This window comes from Python bivittatus, unplaced genomic scaffold, assembly GCF_059951505.1.
Source record: "Python bivittatus isolate LINGU-HERP-01145 unplaced genomic scaffold, Pbiv_v1 ctg000480_np1212, whole genome shotgun sequence".
Classification (NCBI taxonomy): Eukaryota; Metazoa; Chordata; class Lepidosauria; order Squamata; family Pythonidae; genus Python; species Python bivittatus.
The window spans coordinates 31,990,754-32,010,351 of record NW_028277075.1 but is presented as its reverse complement, the minus strand read 5'-3'; the positions used below and the strand labels follow the sequence as shown (position 1 = coordinate 32,010,351).

Here is a 19,598-nt window from a genome sequence, read left to right as displayed (position 1 = left end):
CAGGCTGCTCGTGATGCTTCCGCTCCGTCGGGCCAATCAGAGGAGCCTCAATGCTGCGCAAGCGCATGATGGACCAGTGTTGAAGTCCTTGAAAATCTCGACTGCGAGTTGGGCTCCTGAAGTGGCGTGATGCTGGCGGCATTCCGAGGGCTAGCCCGGGTCGGGCTGAGAGGTGATCTTGCTAACTGCCTAACTCTATTGGGAGAAGTGGGAGAAGTTTCTTTCAGCTGGTGGGGCAATGTTGGTTACCAGTACTGTTGGGGGAGGGGCGTCGATTGTTATTTCTGGAGGGCATACATTTCTTTTTTTCTCCCAAGGATTGCCGGGTATTGTAGTTCCCTAAGGAGGTTAGGGATCGCTAACGGTCTTTGTAACTCCCTCATGAAACTACGATTCCCGTGATTCTATGAAGAGGACGCCGTGGACTCCCTCACTACGTTACTGTAGTGAGAACAAATATATCTTTCTTAATTTTATTGTCTCTTCCTTGTTTTGTTGAGTTCTACTGCTTTAGGATTCCTAAATCTGTATTAGTCCACCATTTTAATCAATCACTGCTTGGAATATAATCTGTCTATCTCAAATAAATGTACAAATCACGGTTCACGTGTTTTTACCATACTAAATTGAAAACTTATTTTGGAGCAGTGTGACTTTATTCTGTTTTTCCCGAGTGAACACTTTTAACAAAGTTGCCTAGTATCTTAAAGCATCTCTCCATAGCAATATTTACATGAAAATTCATTTGAATCCCACATGTATAGTCCTTAAGGGGGATGCGGTGGCGCAGCGGTTTAATGACGCTGAAAGTTGCCGGCCAGAAATGGTCGATACTTCAGCGGTTCGAGCCCAGCCTTTGCGTTAGCAGGATGAGCTCCTGTTTCTTCCCCAGTTCCTGTCAACCCAACAGTTCGAAAACTCATGTGAGTAGATAAATGGGTACTCTCACTCCGGTGGGAGGAAAAATGCTGGCGGTGCCTTGCAAAAGGAGTCGGGAGCAGTTGCCGGCAGCGCGGAACCCGCGCACGCCCGAAAAAGGTGCAAAGCAATGGAAACCCCACCTCCTGCGCTCGCCAGCTGGGCTCTGCTCTAGGAAGGAGGCACTGGCAAACCACTTCCGAAACACCTTGCCTTGAAAACTGCAAGGACTCGTCAAAGCAGTCACTGCAGAGTTGGTAACAACTGAGTGCAGGGGGGAAAAAAAATAGTCCTTACTCCGTAGACAAGAATTTCTACATAAGAATATTTTTGTGTATGAATCTGTAAAGTATGAAGCAAACCTTAGTTATGGCAGTTGTTCTGAAGAAATCTTTTTTAGTAGCATCTTCTGTTCGAGGATTTCCTGCTGATTATCGAATGGATAATTAGCTTTGGTCCACCGCCAACAATTGTGATCAGTTACATAGGTTAAATATTATTGATTATTTGTTTATTAGCATACAGAAGTATAGACAATTTTATAGCCTGTTTTTCAATTTTGTAGCTGCTGGGCGCCCTGCAATGATATTGCAGACTCGGTTTCAAGGAAACGATGCTGCTGAAACCAAGTGTAAGTCTGATTTACTTAATATTCAACCAGCACTTTGGTATGGACAGTTTTGCTAGATCAACAGTTTATTCCAGTGCATCTGAAATATTGATTTTGTGAGTGGCTAGAGGGATTCCAAAATATTGTATCTAATTCTTGCTTAAGATCCTGCTAACACTACAGAACTTCCCAAATCTTAAATGTTAAGATATTGCTGGACTATAATTCCTTTCATTCATGTTAGGGATTGTGGAATTTGTAATCCAACAATATCTGGATATCCTAGATTGGAACCACTGGTTTCTTCCTTCCTTTCTGTTAGTGCATTTGACATCTAATATTTGCAAGGCTTTATTTATATGCAAGGCATGTCATAATTTGTGGTTGAGTTTAAATATTTTTTTTGAGGAGTGCTTTAGTGGTTTTTATGTCCAAAATATCTCAGCAGAAAAAAAAATCTAATTGTTTAATTGCCTGTCTTTTCAGCAATTCTTTTCAATATGGTATTGTCGAAGGCTTTCACAGCCGGCATACGAAGGCTGGTATGGGTCTTCCAGGCTGTGTGGCTGTGTTCTGGAAGTTTTGTTTCCTAATGTTTCGCCAGCATCTGTGACCGGCATCTTCAGAGTGCAGGAGCACAGACAGGAGCAGTTCTCTCTATGCCCCCTGTCTGTGCTCCTGCACTCTGAAGATGCCGGTCACAGATGCTGGCGAAACGTTAGGAAACAAAACTTCCAGAACACGGCCACACAGCCTGGAAGACCCACACCAGCCTTCCTTTCAATATTGTTAATTACTTTTTTTTTTTTAATTTAAAATATCTTGAACCAGTTTCTGCAGGCTGTAGAGGACTGGAGAGGATAAAACATGTTCAGATTAAATTCTAGGACAATGTTTGTTTTTTATGTTTTTCAAAAACACTGAATGTTTTACAAAATTTCAAAATTTTCAAAACATTGAATTTTTTCAAAAACATATTGGCTTTAACTTGGTTCCAGCGAGAGATCTGAAAGGGGTTGCACTGTCCTTCCAGATCTGTGACTTAGGCATTCTCTTGGACTTACAATACCTGGTAGCACAATGGGTGGAGGCTCTGGCTAAGGGAGCCGTTGCATAGCTGCAGCTGGTACATCAGTTGCAATTCTACCTGCATTATGAAGCACTGGTTACAGTGACCTGTGCTCAGATCACCACATGGTTAGACTGCTGCAATGTACTCTACGTGGAGCTGTCTTTGAAGATGATGGAGAAGCTACAGGTGGTGTAGATTGCCATTGCCAAGCTGCTGATGGACACATTCAATTTTTTGCAATATAACACTGCTCTTTGACTGCTGTACTCATTGCCTATAAGTTTCTGAACTGAATTCAGAGTTAAGTTACTACTTTTGAAGTCTTACATGGCAGTACACCAAGTTACCTGAGGTTCTATCTCTTCTTCAAAATGATTTCTGCTTTGCTAGAGCATCAGTCGAGACAGCCACTCAGGGTTCTTACTCCCCAAGAAGTGAAGGAAAATTGGACTTAGAGGCAGACTTTCTCTGTGGTAACCTTGATGTTGTGGAACTCCTTGCTCTTAGAAATATACCTGGACCCTTGTACTGTTGATCTTCTGCAAAGCTGTCAAAAACGTTTGGTTTATGTGGGCTTTTGAAGAGCTGTTTTAAATTCTTAACTTGTTTTAAATCATGTTTACATGTAATATTGTAAACTGTCCAGAGTTTGGGGATTGTGGTGATGTACAAGTAATGTAAATAAATAAATTTGTATTCTATTTCCTGTTTACAAATAAATGTTGAAACATTTTATAGTAAAAATCCTTCTAAACTTGTCTCATTGAGGGTGACAGTAGTTATCTTACCAGATAGTACATTGCCTTTGTGGAAAGCTGATTCTTTCAGGGATCAGTCCATTTGGTGAAAAGAAAATTCTTACTTCATCTCAGTCTTTTTTCATATTTATGCCGAAGCAAGCCTCTGGTCCAACCATAGTTGGGATAACTTGAAGCTTGCTTTGGCTTATATTGACACACTATATAATGGTAGAAGATTACATCCCCCATACACATGTGAACTGCATTCACTACCAAACCTATGAGATTCTCCCCCCTCCCCCCAATACATATGAACTGCTTAAAGTGCCTTTGTAAGGAAATAATTCACAGCAAGTTGAAGTGATGCTGAGTGGCAACAGGGAGAAGACTCAGTCAGGAACCTGTGGCCCTGTAAACCAAATTGTTTCTATTCACTCACCATATCAAAAAATAGCATGGCTATCATGCTGACCTAGTAGAAAGGGATAATAATAAGTTAACTTATTAATAACTTAATAAGTAATAATAATATCACAGAGACGGGTTTCTGTAAAATATTCTAATGCCACACTGTAATTTCCATTGTGTCTGCCTTTTTCTTTGTCTTGCCTTTGCAATGTGGTAGTCCAAAGGTATATAAGCTATGGTTCTGTTTTTGCTCATGGCCACTCAGCAAAGTATCAAAGCTTTGCTGGGGGTCCAGTATATACTGTATTATTGTTTGTATACGTGCAAATAAAATTATGTTATATCTTCAGAATGATTTGGTTGCTTTAGGTGAGTCAGGTTTGGGCCACAACAGCTACTATTTTCATAACTTACAATTCTGAACTTTATTTTTAGTTACCATTAGACCAAAGGATGAAATAACACAAAAACAGCTGTCTGGCTTTGGAGAATATGTTGCTGAGATTCTGCCTAAGTATGTTCAACAAGTCCAGGTGGGTTCTGCCAATTATTTGTCTTGTATTAGGAAATGCCAGTTCACTTTTGGATGAAAACGTGTGCTAAAGAGAATCTAGAAAGGCATAATATAATTCTTTCTGCTGCAACCATGCAACCTAAGATTAATTTGTTTTCAGTTCTCTTATATGTTTGTTTATATCATTTCTATCCTCTCTTTTCAGAATTAAAAAATCTATCACTATAAGTAGTACTTAAATGAGGTACTCTCTGTGTCCTGAATGCTTTGGAAAAATATTTTTATTTAACTGGCTGAAATTACTCCACAACACTGTTGGACTGGTCCACCTAATTAGATAATTTCAAATCCTCCTGGGAAAAAGTAGTCCAACGGATTTTAAGCTATCCTGGCTTTTCCAGTGATGCTATTTTACCATTAGGGCTAGATCAAGCTAAACAGGCCTTAAGATAGAGGATTTTAGACAGAAGTAGAAACTACTGCCCTCCCATGGGGATATATGTATAAGTAATCAAATTTTAGCTCCCAAACCAGCTTCACATTTATACTAAATGGTGACCCCTAAATTTAGGAGGGCTTTACTCTAGCCTGTTTTAATGCCTTCCCCACAGCTGTTTTGTAAAGAAAATAAAAAAGAATTTATTTTGAATCATTGTCCCTGCAGCATGGGTGTGATAGAAACACAGCCTGTGTTCTTCTTTATTGTCAGATTTACAGGGGCATTTGTCACCAGCTGAATATCCCTCTTAGTTAAATTTCCAGGGCATTCTGATCATTTCTATTTATGCTATCAGATGATCAAGATAACTCTACCTCTTTAAAAGTAGCAAAATGTTGTTACATTACGTGTAAACTCCAGCTACAAATGGCCAATAACAATTATTGCTGCAGTTAGCTTCTAATTTCTTACATAGATTTATATAGTGGTATTTATCATTGATTTTAAAATTCTTTCTCTCTCTCTCTCTCACTCACCTGAATGGTTTTAGAGATACCTTCTATATTTGCCCTAGTATCTTAAACCCTAGTTATTCTTATCACATATAGGTTAAATTATTGGCATAATGGGATGGCTTTAATTTTAAGATTGAATGTAAACTTTGCTGGTCAACGACTGAAATAAAACTAGTACTAAATAAGCCTGCTTAGCATTGCAGTTTTTATAAGAAGCTGATCCCTTTCATGTGTTACTGTTTCTTTCTCTACCAGATAACATGTTTCAATGAGCTGGAAATTTTAATTCATCCAGATGGAATCCTTCCTGTGATATCTTTTCTAAAAGATCACACAAATGCCCAGTTCAAATCCTTGGCTGATCTGACAGCAGTCGATGTTCCAACTCGACAATACCGTTTTGAAGTAAGATCTGCTTTTCAATATGTACTGCTAATAGAATTCTAAGATAACTTTAATGCAAAGGCCATTAAGATTAAGGTGTAGTTAATGGCAGTATAGCTTGTCTATTCAGAAAATGTGATGGTATTTGTCTATCTTATTCATGTACCTGTGATCCCCCCGCCTTCATGCTTACTGATCATAGATTGTCATATTGGGACAAATGTGCTTTCTTCACCTTCTGTAGATGGAAATTGTCACCAATGCTGAAATACTTCTCATACTTAACATGCACTGTGTGATGTAAGAAAACATTTATTTTGTAAAATAATGCTGTGGCTTAAATTACAAGAAAGTTCCTTGGTTATTAAAAATTGTCTTGGGAAGGCTGGTTTTCCCTCCCCCCAGAATGTATTATAAGAAGGTTGATTTGATTATAGTTGAAAAAAAATAGCTTCATTATACTTATGATTTGCTTGTGTAAACTCTCTTAGATGCAGTTGACAGCCATTTATGATTCAGTTCACATGACATATGTTCAGTGATTAAATGTTCAATTCTTATCTAGCTGAAAGTAGTTTGAAATCATTGTAATGCAGTATCTTGCAGAATTGCATTTGTTATTGAAAGTTAGCATCACAATAACTCTATAACAAGGCAGGTTATTGTTCTAGTTATTATTTGGAAAGATCACAGAACCCCCACAAGTAGAACTGAAGGTGAAAACCCAATCAGACCAAAGCCTCAAGGAAGTCTGGTCACTGATGGTGCCAGTATTAAAAGAGAAGGTCCTGGTTTCACAGGGACACATATAATCAGAACGTGAAATGTGAAAAACATGACCCAAGGAAAATTTGAATTTCTAAAGTAGGAATAAAGCACATTAAATTGGAATTCTAGGGACAACAGAGCTTAAATGGACTAGAATGGGTTATTTTAACTCAGGAGATTACATGATGCAGGGCACGAGTCCATGCAGAGGAACAAACTGGCAATCATACTATGAAGGATATTGTTAAATATGTACTAAATTATAACTATATGAGTAACAGGATCATATCTGTTAGAATTACTGGATATCCAGCAAATGTATTACAGATAGCCCTTATTTAACAACCACAGTTAGGACCATCAACTCGATTGTTACCCAAAGCAGTCGCTAAGTGAAAAATCACGTGACCACAACTGGGCTTATGATTTTACTTCTGCCTTCCATATAGGTAGTCCTTGACTTATGATGACAATTGGGACCAGAATTTCCATCGCTCAGTGATGCGGTCGTAAAGTGCAACTGCATCACTTAGTGACAGCAATCCCTGCAGTCCCAGTTGCCGTTGTTAACTGAATCCCATGGTCATTAGGTGAGGCAATTTCCTGCCAGCTTCCCACAGCCAAATCAGTGGGGAAGCCGGCAGGAAGTTGCAAGTCCCGAGCGGCTCGCAAGTAGGCCAGCAGGCAAGTAAGTGGCTGCTGCCATGAAGGAGAGGGCATGAGAGGGTGTGCGAGGGAGGTGTAGTGAGGGTCAGGGAGGGTGCGCAACAGTGCGAGCAAGGGTCAGGGAGGGGCGTGAGGGAGGTGTGGTAAGGCTCAGGGAGGGTGCATGGGGTGTGAGAGGGTCAAAAATTTCTTATTTAGTTCATCCTAATCTATTTTGTGGTCTAATCTTTAAGTATTTATAAGAACAGTGAAACATTTTAAACACTTTTTCCAAATCCCTTGCATGCATTTCACAGAGACATCTTGCAATGCTGCTGCGATGTTTTGATGCAGTGGAGGATATTGTAGCCTTTCTAAAACTCACACAATGTCATCCTCTTATTCTCCATTGCAGCTATGGCTTTGGCAAACTTTGCACATAAATAGTATGTTGCAATAGCTCCCTGGTCCATAGGATGTAGGAGAGGAGTGGTGTTTTGGGGTAGGTAAACTACCTTTACATCTGGGTGGAGATTGTCAAGTTGCAGGGGATGTCTAGGTGCATTGTCAAGGAGCAGGAGAATTTTAAAAGGAATTCTCTTTTGCAAGTAGTATACTTTTAATTGGGGCATGAAACAATTTATGCCCCAATCCTCAAGACTTGTGTCATCCAAGCCTTCCGATTGGATCGGTAATAAACAGGCAGCGTATGCTTGCTTTTGTTTTTGAACATACGGGGGTTTTCTGATTTGTGGATCAGAAATGGCTTCAACTTGAATCTGGAGACATTTCCTCCCAATAGCAAGGTTACTCTGTCCTTAAATGCTTTATGTCCAGGCATTGCTTTGGCCTCTTTGTGTATGTAGGTCCACTCTGGCATTTTTTCACAGAATAACCCAGTTTCATCCACATTGAAATCTGTTCAGGCAAATAGTTCCCTTCTGCTATGATATCATCAAGTTCATCCAGAAACTGTTTGCCAGCTTCTTCATCAGCACTTGCAGCTTCACCTGATGTGTGCATGCTGTGGTAGTTAAATCTTTGTTGAATCCTCATAAATCAGCCACGGCTGGCGGTGGACATTTCAGGATGCTCCTCACCTGCTCGTTCTTTCAGCATTTTGAAATTGCTGTGTGCCTTAGCCTGGACGAGAAGAAGGCTAATTGGCATCCTCTTTTGCATCTGATCTTCAACCCAAAGCATAAGAAGTTTTTCTGTTTTGTGGATGAGCCCTTTTCGCTGTCTTGTTATAACCGCTTTAGTTCCTGGTGATCCTTTCATCGTCTCTCTGATCCTTTCCTTATCCTTCAAAATAGTGGAGATGGTGGAATGGGTCAGTCCTTCTTGTGCTATAATATTCACCTTCTTCTTGGCATCCTATGCTTTGATGATCTTCATCTTCAAATCGTGATTGATGGCTTTCCTTTGCTTCTTGCTTCTTTCTTCAGCTGAATTGGGGCTCCTTCCCTTTCCCTTTGAAGAAATTGCAAGTGAAAATAAGAGCCAGTTGCAAAGTACTGTAGATAGAAAGAAAGAGAGATGGAGGGATAGAGAGATATTTTAAAAAAAAAGTTTAACTGGTTCAGAACAATTTATCTTTAGTGTTAGGTTGGGGGGAGGCAGTAGTGCAAGAATGTGTTTTCCTCATCTGCTAAAAATTTCATTCCCTAGATAAAAGCATGTGAATGGTCACTGCTAGCAGCAACATATTTTAAACTCATTTATTTACTATGTTAAATATTTGTTTATACAGTCCGTCTTTGTTCTTAACTGGCCCTCCCCCCCGCTCCTCTTCATGACCACTTTTTTTTAATTACAGCATGTGCAAGACTGAATCTGATTCTTGAAAATTGGAGATAGTGAACTGTGAAGGTTGGAATCTGCATATCGTCTGTTTGTGAGGAAAAGCCAGGGTTCACAGGAAGGGATAAAAAGCCATAAAAATAGTTTGCAAAGCTGAAGATCAGGAGTTTAGAAAACAGATAGACAATAACTCATACAGCAATATTGCTTCAACAGTTATTTTATCCTCAGGTAGGGTCTCTGCCATCTGCATAATCTAGTCATTTTCTCTCTCACACACAAATCACTGTCACATATAGAGAAAATATATAGCCCCCTCCCTCTTTCCAGCAGAAACGACAAAAAAGAAGTTGGGGGAAGGGTAGTTACATTGGGAAGGGAAAAAGAAAGAGGGAACAAAACTAGATTGAGATGAGGCAGGGAAAAGGAAGGAGGGAAGGAGATTGGCATGTTGTACCAAAGAAGGGAGAGGCAAAAAATTACCAAATACTAATTTCTTTATATAAACAAGGTTTTCATCTATAGAAGTGTATATGAAAAGAGAAATGCCAAATAAATAAGTTTAAAAAATGGCAGAGGGACATGCAATCACATAACTAACACAAGATGGTTAATGGAGAGAATAAGAGAATGTAAGGAAGAGGTATTTGACAGAGTCTTTGTGTAGATCATGCCAAAATATGAAATGTATTAAGGCTAACAGCTGTGCCAGAACCTCCAATATTTATTCTAGGGATTCTTTATAATAAGGATTCATTTTGGAGAAACAGAATGATTCGGAATAGGGAGGAAGGTGAGTCAAGAATGCATATTGTCTCCATAATGTTTAATTTATGCAGTGAATATAAGAATGGCAGGGTTGAAAGAGATGATGGCTACAATTAAAATTACAGTTTGAAATGCTAACAGTTGGAAATATATGCAGATGGCACCACTTTGTTAGCCAAAAAATACTTAGGAGAGATTATTGTGAATGTAAAAAATGGACAGTGAATGTTAAATATTAAAAAGACAGTGGTAAAGTCTGCCTGCCTCTTTAGTGAACTTACCATTGCTTGAAGACAATAGATAGTTTTGCTTTGCCTCCAGTAAGGAGGCAAGATTACTTCTAGAAAAGAAGATAAGGCAAACTTTAATAAAATCATGATAGTTAAGGACATTTCAGTGACAATGAAGATCCAGATAGTTAAAACCATGGAAAGAAATAGCTATGAAAGCTGGTCACAGAGTGAGCAAATGAAAGGAGGTAGATGCCTTAAAATTATAGATTTGGAAACAGTTACTAAGCATACCATGGAGTGAAAAAAGAACTAGACACTTAATAAAGGTTGATTGTTTGCTTGAGGTAATGATAGCAAGCAAAACTCACTTCTTCCATTGATAACTAGAAAAAGCAGTTATGATTGACAAGGTTGAGAGTAGAAAACAAGGAAAACAACTAATAATGTGAATGGATTATTGGCATGTCCCAGGTTATTACTAAAGTTGGTGAGCATTTGTCTACATACTCCTCAAAAATTGAACTTGACTCAATGGCAGCTAAGTAACTACTTTACTGCAGGCTTTGACAAATGAGTTTTTAACTAAATGGCATTATATGTAGACAGTATTCTAAACAATTATCAATTATCAAAATGAGTGGAGTTCTGCGAAACCATGTTTCTCCTACAGTATCCAGAGGGTTTTTTTTAGCTAAAGTAAAAAAAGCCAAGTCAGTTGGAGAGACAATACAAAACATCATTTTGTAAAATGTTTATATCAGAGAAGTAAGACCTGTCTTCCATTCCATTTTGGATGTGGGTATATCGAACTATTACTGTCAAGATGGAAGCTGGTGAAACAAGAACCCTTGATTCTCAGCCAGATAAAGTTGCTTGTAAACAAGGATCAGATGACAGATAGCTTCAGGATCAAGAAAAGATCAACCCAAAGTAAACTGGCTCAAAGAGGAAGCAGGGCAGAATTTGATACTTGGGGCATGTGTCTGTCTGTCTCTGTCTCTCTGTCTCTCTGTCTCTCTGTCTCTCTGTCTCTCTGTCTCTCTGTCTATCTATCTATCTATCTATCTATCTATCTATCTATCTATCTATCTATCTATCTATCTATCTATCTATCTAGGTTTTCCTATATGCTTCTAGATTCAAAAGTTATTGATCTAATCTTCTTGTGTATGAGTTTTCTATCTGAGCCTGTTATGAAGTCCAGTCAGTTATTCCAAATTTGGAAGATAATATAAAACAACTCACAATGATTTCACAGGTGGAGCACTCTTAAATTCATGGTAGACTAACCTACTTTTCCAGAATCCCACTTTACAATCTTCTTTCTTAGAATTTGGAAAGTATTAAATTCATGAATATTTGAACATCCTATTGTAATAACTACATTGACTGTTCAATCTGTTGTTAATAATCATTATTCAAAGGGTGTGTTTTTAGTGAGATGGTTTGAAAATAGACTGTATCCAAAGTTTTTCTGTTGAAGAAGGAAACTTTTGAATGCAAGTCAGTGTAATGTATGTTATCTTTACCTAGGAACTCACTGGGATTTCATTTGTAATATATGATGTACAGAGATCTCAAGTTCCAGTGCTAGGATTTAACTTCTGCTTCAGCTTTCTTGGAAAGCAGCAGTATATAAAATGCTTAATTAATTCAAAAGTTTGATTGAGCTTATGTCATAAAAAGTGATATTTTGTTCCCAAATTAATGATGTTCCTGAACAATGCTTAATATTGACCTGCACGGGGCTTATTATAAACTGCACAGATGTTATCCCTGTTGAGATTTATCCCATTACCCCCCTTTTTTTTTGCTCTACCTTTTGAATTGTTATTCCAATATTGATTTTGTTAACCCATGAGTTTGCTGGGCACGCATTTTTTAATCCATCACTTTAATTCTTTCTTCTTTTTTACAGTATGTAAAATCTGTCCACATCACTATTTTTTCCTTTTTTGTCATAGATTGTCTACAATTTGTTATCTCTGCCCTACAATTCCCGAATTCGCGTGAAAACCTATACTGATGAATTGACACCCATTGAGTCTATAGTGCCAATACATGAAGGGGCAAATTGGTATGAAAGAGAGGTAAGCATTAGGGTTGGTAACACTGGGAAGCTGGTATGGGGTTGGTTTCTATCCCCACTGCTGTTTATTAACACATTTGAAAATAGCTGAGCCACTGACACCAAAATTGCTTAAAGGGACCCAATAGTGCTGGCATCATGATTTCTGTGATACCAATCTTTATTTGCAGGTCAGCCATTCTGACTCTTGCAGCCTAGAAGACTTGTAGATCTTTTAGGAAGTGATGGAATGTTCATTCCTCCCATTTTTTTCACACATGCAGATGTTCTTATTGCAAGGAATGTACTAGTGCTTCTATACTGTGGAATATCTTCTCAGTGATGCTGATTGCATATTAGAAATGCATTTTAAAATATGGATATAAGTAAAAAGAACATTGGTTTTCCAAAATGCTTTTTTCTCCTTTTGACAAGCAGATAATACCTTAATGGTAAGATTTGGGGTGAATGAAATGAAAATGAAAAAAAAAAGAGTTGTATGCTGACTCAAGCCAAGAATGAATTGTGTAACACAATTCAAATAAGCAAGATCTTTTTCGTATTACAGAGCCAATCTCTGTTAAGGTTGCAAAAAGAAAAAGTATATAGATGAACAACATTGGCTGTGATAGGCCATATTTGATGGCTGTAATTTAAGTCTTTCCAGATATGCAGGATTTGTGTTGACTGGTTTGAGGATCGAGAATTCGTCATCTTATGCAGGGAAATCTTTAAAAAACATGTGACAAGAATAGATAATAGTGCTTACATGTAATGCATATTTCGCAAAACTGTGTTTAGTGTACTTAGGGTTTAGGAAAAAGGAAGAAAAACATGGAGTGTATTGTCGAAGGCTTTCACGGCTGGCATACGATGGGTGGTGTGGGTCTTCCGGGCTGTGTGGCCGAGAACTGCTCCTGTCTGTGCTCCTACACTCTGAAGATGCCGGTCACAGGTGCTGGCGAAACATTAGGAAACAAAACTTCCAGAACACAGCCACACAGCCCGGAAGACCCACACCAGCCAAAAACATGGAGTGTTTAAAATCACACTTAGATTCTGTTCATCTTCAAACATTTCTCCTCAGTTTGAACCTGACCTTTTGAAATGGCTCACTTTTTAAATATAAAACTCTTTTTTAGAGTTCTTTAATGTATCAGCATGGAATAGTCTCATCTAATAAAATAAAGATCCACTTGAATTTTGATTTTCATCAACAATCCAGTTGCTGCTCGACAAATAGTCAAAATCATCTGTCATTTGGATTTGGATTTGGTTCTTTGTTAATCAAAATTCTGTTTGTAAATTACCAAATTTCATATTGGAGATGTCATCTTCCCCTTTTTACAAGTTCTTTGTTGAAAGCAGAGCTACTTTTGCTTTCATTATTTGCACACTGTTTAGCATGTTGCTGATATTGTAGGGTGATTTAAATGGACTATCCCACCTTTTTTTTATTTATTTATATATATACATATACATATACATATACATATACATATACATATACATATACATATACATATACATATACATATACATATATATAAAACACAAGGTGGCGAACATACCTAATACTCCTCCCTCCTCGTATTTTCCCCACAACAACAACCCTGTGAGGTGGGTTGTGCTGACAGAAAGTGACTGGCCCAAAGCCACCCAGCCAGCTTTCATGCCTAAGGCAAGCCTAGAACTCACAGCCTTCTGGTTTCTAGGCCGGTACCTTCACCGCTCACCAACCTGGCTTTCTATAAAGGGATGCACAGATTGTTCCATGGGTGAACCATGTGGTGCATGGAATAGCTGGTTTGGGGTGACCTATTTCTATGAAGAGAACAAATTGGGGCTGCTCTGTGGCAGAGTGGAGGGCGGGGAGTGAGGAAAAAGTCAAGGACATCAGTGTCTCAGGGAAAAGAAGGAAGATGGGAGAAAGTGGGCCAGTGAGACACACCATGCTGGGACCCTGGCAGCATCAGCTGAGGGGAGGGAGGGAGGGAGGGAAGGAAGGAAGGAATGGAAGGTGCTGGGAAGATGGGGAGGGGATGAGGCAGGTTGATGGGATATACCATGTCAGGAGTTGCTGAGAGAAGGGGGTGACATCCACCAGCCTTGGCCTATGCAATCCATTTAGATTTTGTTTCATCTGAAACCGATAACAGGCAGTGTTTTTTCTGGATTTTGATTCTACGAAACTGGCTGATTTGGTTTGTTCCAGTTCCAAAACAAAACATTTCCCCCATTTTGTGTGCACCCCGAGTGATTTACTCCAGCAAAACAACTGACACTTTCCTAGATCTCAAGCATTTGTTAATTTAAATTCCAGTTGTCTCTATCAGCTGCCTGCATTCCTAGCAGTTAATAGCTAATGCTTCATGTTTGGGAGATCATAATTCAGGTCATAGAAATCAGACTAATGATCTGGAGTCTGTAAAGTCAACAAACTGTTCACTTGCTTGATTTCCATTTTTCTAGGTCTGGGATATGTTTGGAGTATTCTTTGCCAACCACCCAGATCTGAGGCGAATCCTTACAGATTATGGTTTTGAAGGTCATCCTTTCAGGAAAGATTTTCCCCTCTCTGGATATGTGGAGGTATAAATATTTATAAAGAAGATAACAAATTACAGAGTAATTTTGCAATAAGCTGAACATCCATAATATGACTCTTTTTTATTTTGAGGAATGGAAAACTGGGTTTCCCATGGAATTCTGTTGTGAGGAAAACAGGAGAGCAAGCAGGAAAGGGCTAATCCAGGACAGGGAAATCTCTACATGTGATGAATTCTAGCATCCCTCATTATTGTCCATCTGGGTTGGAGGCTGCTGAATGATAGCAGCAATGTTTGCACCACCAGAGATTCCCCCTTCCTCACCAATTCTCCATTCAAAAGCAGAGCCAGCAAATTGGATCTGAGGAGAAAGGATCTCCTATGGTATATAGGATCTGTCGTGAGCCATATGAAAAACACCTTGCAGGCAAATTCACAGTATAAAATGCAGAAATGAAATTATTTCCTGAAGAGGCTTGGAGCAAACCAGTCCATCTCACCAGCTTCCTTTATCTTCCTGAACACTGCACTGAGCTGCTGGCTTCTGGCCTCCTCTACCTATTCAGTCATAACAACAAACATAAAAAGGAGCCCATCTGGTCCTGCGTTCTGGGTCAACCAGGGGCCAGCCAGATGCATTCAGGAAGCTCACAGATATACAAAGGGGAGTGATAACCCTCTTCTGTTGTTACTGTCTAGTAGCTAGTATTGAAAGTATCCAGCCTGTGATTTGTCAGTTAGGAAATAGCTATCAAGACAAATAGCCTTGAATGACTTGATCTTCTATGAGCTTGCACAGATTCTAGTCATACTCCACTTCTAGACTGAGGTTTCAAATGGGAATTCATTCACTGGTGGGGACCTGAAACTGAGGACTAAGAATGAAGACCTGGAGTAGCATTCCTCTAAAAGACCGCGAGGGGCGGTTTTATTGACAAAGATGGCATTTTAGTACTGAATAACAGTCCACTGCATGTGTGAGGGGGGGGAAATGATTTGCTAAAATCCAGATGCCTCTTTAATAGCCAACCCAGGAGGTCTACCTCCTCCACTCGTTTTAACTCTCTTTCTCCATTATTAGGTCAGGTATGATGATGAGGTGAAGCGAGTGGTCGCAGAGCCACTGGAATTGTCTCAGGAGTTCCGCAAATTTGATTTGAACAGCCCTTGGGAGGCCTTCCCTGCTTATCGCCAGGCTCCCCAAACCTTGAAGATAGAAGCAGGAGAGAAGAAAGGAGATGGGAAACAGCAGTGAGAAGAGTTGGGAAATGGGGACATTTGTCACTTCTCTGCCCAGTTATGTATTTATATATAATAAATAGAAATAAAACTTGGTGTGAGGCTTTTGCTTGTCTGATGTATGGGAGAAATGGGGCTCTCAGATTAGTTACGAAACATCTATAAAGCGAAAGGAATTGCTAACTGATTTTCTCAGCCAGCCTGTAAATCACTGGCTCTGTGGAAGAGCCTGTGGGGTTCCAGGTAGGAATGCGTTGGAGGAAAAAGGAGGGGAGAAACAAAGGAGTAAAAGGAAAATGAGCATATAATGAGACCAGTGAGCTGAGCTTCTCTTTGGGAGAACGAAAAAGCCTCCAGGCAAAGAATGGGTGAAAAGATCTTCAAGGCTTTGCAACCATTAATCCTCCACAAGCAGACACACACACACATGTTCATACACACACAAACACACATTTTATGATTTATGTTTTTGCACTTTTGATAAAAAGCTATCACAGAGCAGTTTCTGTAGGTAGAAAATTGGGGGCCTGTATCATATAACTGGACTGTTAGGACTGTGTGTCATTCTGAATTACAGCTGCGATCATGCAGCCACCATTACTTGGAACATTAATCAGAATAGCCCTCCTTGGGTTTCAGTGTCTGTATGTTACTGAGAAATATGGGAAGTCATGAGTGAGATACCCTCCATCTGCCAGCTCATATACGCTTTTTAAAATGCGCAAGAGATTCCAAGCTTGAAATGGTTGCTCCAAGTGCTTCAAGTTGGGAACAGAGTTCCCAGGGAACAGTGTTACCTTAAACGTGGAACAAAACACACAGTTTCTGGTCTTCGCTTGAGACAAAATGGGGCTGTTTCAAGTATTCTGAGAGTTTTTAGACCCGTGATTTGTTTTGTAAGTTGCAATAAGCTTGGTTCTTAGGGTTTTTTTTTTCAGCAAAGCCAGAAAAATAAGAAGAATTAGTTCCATCTATGCTGCTATTGGCAAATAGGGTGAGAAGAGGGAATGGGAAAAAATAAGTGATTGTTTAACCACATGCTTAGAGACAGATGCTGCTGGGTTCTAGTCATCAGCTTGCCTGGTGCAAGCAGGGAGTTATATGTGCAATTTTGGACGACCAGTCCCAAACATGACCACTTCTGAAGGCTGATCTTGGCTGCCAACCAGATGATGCAATTTGCTCTGATTGACATATGCAATGGATTGTGCTGGGCACGAACGTTGCTAATTATGCTTTTCTAGTTTTTTGGTTGGAACTTGTAAAATGCAATGTATACCTGCTCTTATTGATGTGCTTTGAATCTGTATGCTGAAGTGTCAAGGCCATACTGCTTTTCTGTTTGTTTGCTTGTTGAGTGTTGCTGCCATATGGCCAAGTGCAGAATTGTGTCTATAACTCTGCCTTAAGAAGAGAACCAAAAGGCTTGAAGTCAGTAGCCAAATAAGTTTTTTTTTTCTTTTTGCTACTATTGTTCATGGACTCTGTTCAAGTGAATAATGCTACGTGTTGCTCTTTGCTGAGTTTCTGTGGATGTTTATGCAGGCAGGCTGGGAAACGTGCTTAAAGCTTTGCTTCCATTGTTCCCTACGAGAATGTAAAAATAATTTCATTCTTTTAAAAAAACAATCACCTCTTTCACCATTTTTTCTGTAGGCTTGATGGCAGGGTCTGGCTTACCTTCCTTTCTACTATATAGATTTTGATTGAAAAACAAACAAAAAAAACCAGTTGCTTTGTTTTCTTCATTCTGTCTGGTAGGACACTTGAAATATTTCAGATTTTCTTCCATGTGGAACACGGGATACTTAGGGTATTCCAAGTTTTGTTTGTTTGGAACACAACCAATTCAAAACATTCTGACAGAATATTCTGAGTATAGTGAGTTTAGAAAGTTACACTAAGAGAAGGATGTTGTGATAAAATAGTGGAGAATGAACTGGAAGCTGAAAAGTTCTGCAAGCAAAGGATTTAATTTGACCTCAGATAATTAAAAGTGTTCCTTACCATTAGGATTTGGAGCCCAGAGCAGTGTCTGTAATGCAGATGCTTAAGTTATGTTAATATTTACTGTACATTAAATGTTAGAAATCTGCAGCAGCATGTGGGATTTCTGGGAAACAACAGAAGTCATGCCAAGTTCAGAGCAAAGAGTGAAGCAACTTAAGCTGATCAGATGTGGAAATGATCAATCACAAATACTGTGAGCTTTGTTTCTAAGGGACTGGGGTGCATGAATCTTCTTCAATCCCTTCCCCCGTTTGTAGATGATGTGAAACAGGTTTCCCCATCCTTTTGCTCTCCAGATGTGGTAGGAGAATAATATGCGCCTTCCTTAATTCCTGCCATCTTGAACAACAGTAGGTATAATTTGGAGGGATTTAGATTGGGGAAGGATGAACGTTTGTTGCACTCTTTACAGTATATTTGCAGTTTTGCATGTGAAGCAGATTTTCCTCCCTACCATTCTCAGTGGTGAAAACATGAAAGATAAAAAGACTGTAATATATTAGTTTTAATAAAGTAACGTGCCCCCTTTCAGAATATCAGGAATGAGTAAAGTGGATTTAAACGCTAAACCAAAATGCCATGTGAGCGATCTGTACAATAAATATGGGCAAACATTTCATCCAGAGGGTAGCCCAGGTCCAGTTCAGGCTATGGGGAACAGATGTATACATGCATGTGCATTTCTTTCTCACACATAAACACCCCTTCCCATCCTTGTGTATCTCACCAAAAATAAAATAGCTGCATTTTTGGTTACTGATAGTCCTCGCTTAATGACCATTCATTTAGTGACTGTTTGAAGTTATGATAGCACGGAAAAAAGTGACTTACAACCAGTCCTTGCACTTACGACGGCCCCTGCAATAAAGTGATTGCGATTCAGGCACTTGGCAACCATAATTCATTTATTATAGTCGTGTCCTGCAGTCACGTGATCACCATTTGCGACCATCCCAGCCAGCTTCCAACAAGCAAAGTCAATGGAGAAGCCAGCAGGAGGTCACAAGTTGCAGTCACATGATGACTCACTTAACGACCGTGGGTGATTCGCTTTACAACCACAACAGGAACTGCCAGAACTGCTGTTTCTAAGCAGAGTGGTCACGTGATGTTTTGCTTAACGACCGCTTTGCTTAGCAACAGAGTTGCCAGTCCCAATTAGGGTCATTAAGTGAGGACTACATGTACCATTAACAGTAGAAACTCAGTTATTTTATTCTGTATTGCTTGGAGAAAAAAATAAAGGGCTAAGACTTCTTTTCTCCCCTCAGGGCAGCCGTTAGAGATCATAGTATTTCTGCAACTTCTGTAATGGAAAAAGAAACAAAGCTTTCAGCTATTTGGTAGAGAGGAAGAGGGAAAGATTTTGCTTTGCTCTTTCCTCCCACCCCCCCCAAAATGTTTTCTGCAGATCACTATTTTGTGGAGTGTGGGGGTTGGGGGAGGGAACTAGGCACACTACTATTTGGCTGCCCATTTCTTCCATTTAGGTTAAAGCAGTGTTTCTCAACCTTGGTAACTTTAAGACGTGTGGACTTCACCTCCCAGAATTCCCCAGCCAGCATGAATTCTGGGAGTTGAAGTCCACATGTCTTAAAGTTGCTAAGGTTGAGAAACACTGGGTTAAAGGTTTCTGGATTCATTTTGGAGAAGTACACAATTTCTCAATTCTTAGATAAAGGATATTTAATTGTACCACTTGGATCTGGAAATAGCATCATCAATTCCCCTCAACCAGCGCAGAAGAGAATGGAATACTGTCTGACTTCAGCTGGTTAGAAAAAATGAAGGGGTCAAAGTATGGGTGATGGTACTTTGTCAGTTTTAGTCATTGTATTATGCACCCTTTGGGATATATTTTAGTGGGGAGACCATAGGAAAGTAAACTGCCTCAACTGTAGTGGGAAAATCATAA

At 39.4% G+C, this 19,598-nt stretch overlaps 1 protein-coding gene across 1 annotated transcript; it reads left to right on the top strand.

Moving 5' to 3' along the window:
- The first annotated feature begins 17 nt into the window (after window positions 1–17).
- Window positions 18–15,769, top strand: NDUFS3 (NADH:ubiquinone oxidoreductase core subunit S3). The gene is made up of 7 exons (XM_007431501.4): window positions 18–172; window positions 1,484–1,549; window positions 4,184–4,281; window positions 5,472–5,621; window positions 11,782–11,907; window positions 14,358–14,477; window positions 15,516–15,769. Exons 1-7 carry the CDS (start codon window positions 130–132, stop codon window positions 15,687–15,689), a joined length of 777 nt encoding a protein of 258 aa, XP_007431563.1. The 5' UTR covers window positions 18–129; the 3' UTR covers window positions 15,690–15,769.
- The last annotated feature ends 3,829 nt before the right edge of the window (window positions 15,770–19,598 follow it).

Bases quoted from the DNA above. Each gene is read 5' to 3' on its own strand.
- NDUFS3 (XM_007431501.4), top strand. From the start codon at position 130: ATGCTGGCGGCATTCCGAGGGCTAGCCCGGGTCGGGCTGAGAG. The intron at 1,550-4,183 runs GTAAGTCTGATT...CTTTATTTTTAG, and splicing joins CGATGCTGCTGAAACCAAGT to TTACCATTAGACCAAAGGAT. The intron at 5,622-11,781 runs GTAAGATCTGCT...TTTTTGTCATAG, and splicing joins CTCGACAATACCGTTTTGAA to ATTGTCTACAATTTGTTATC.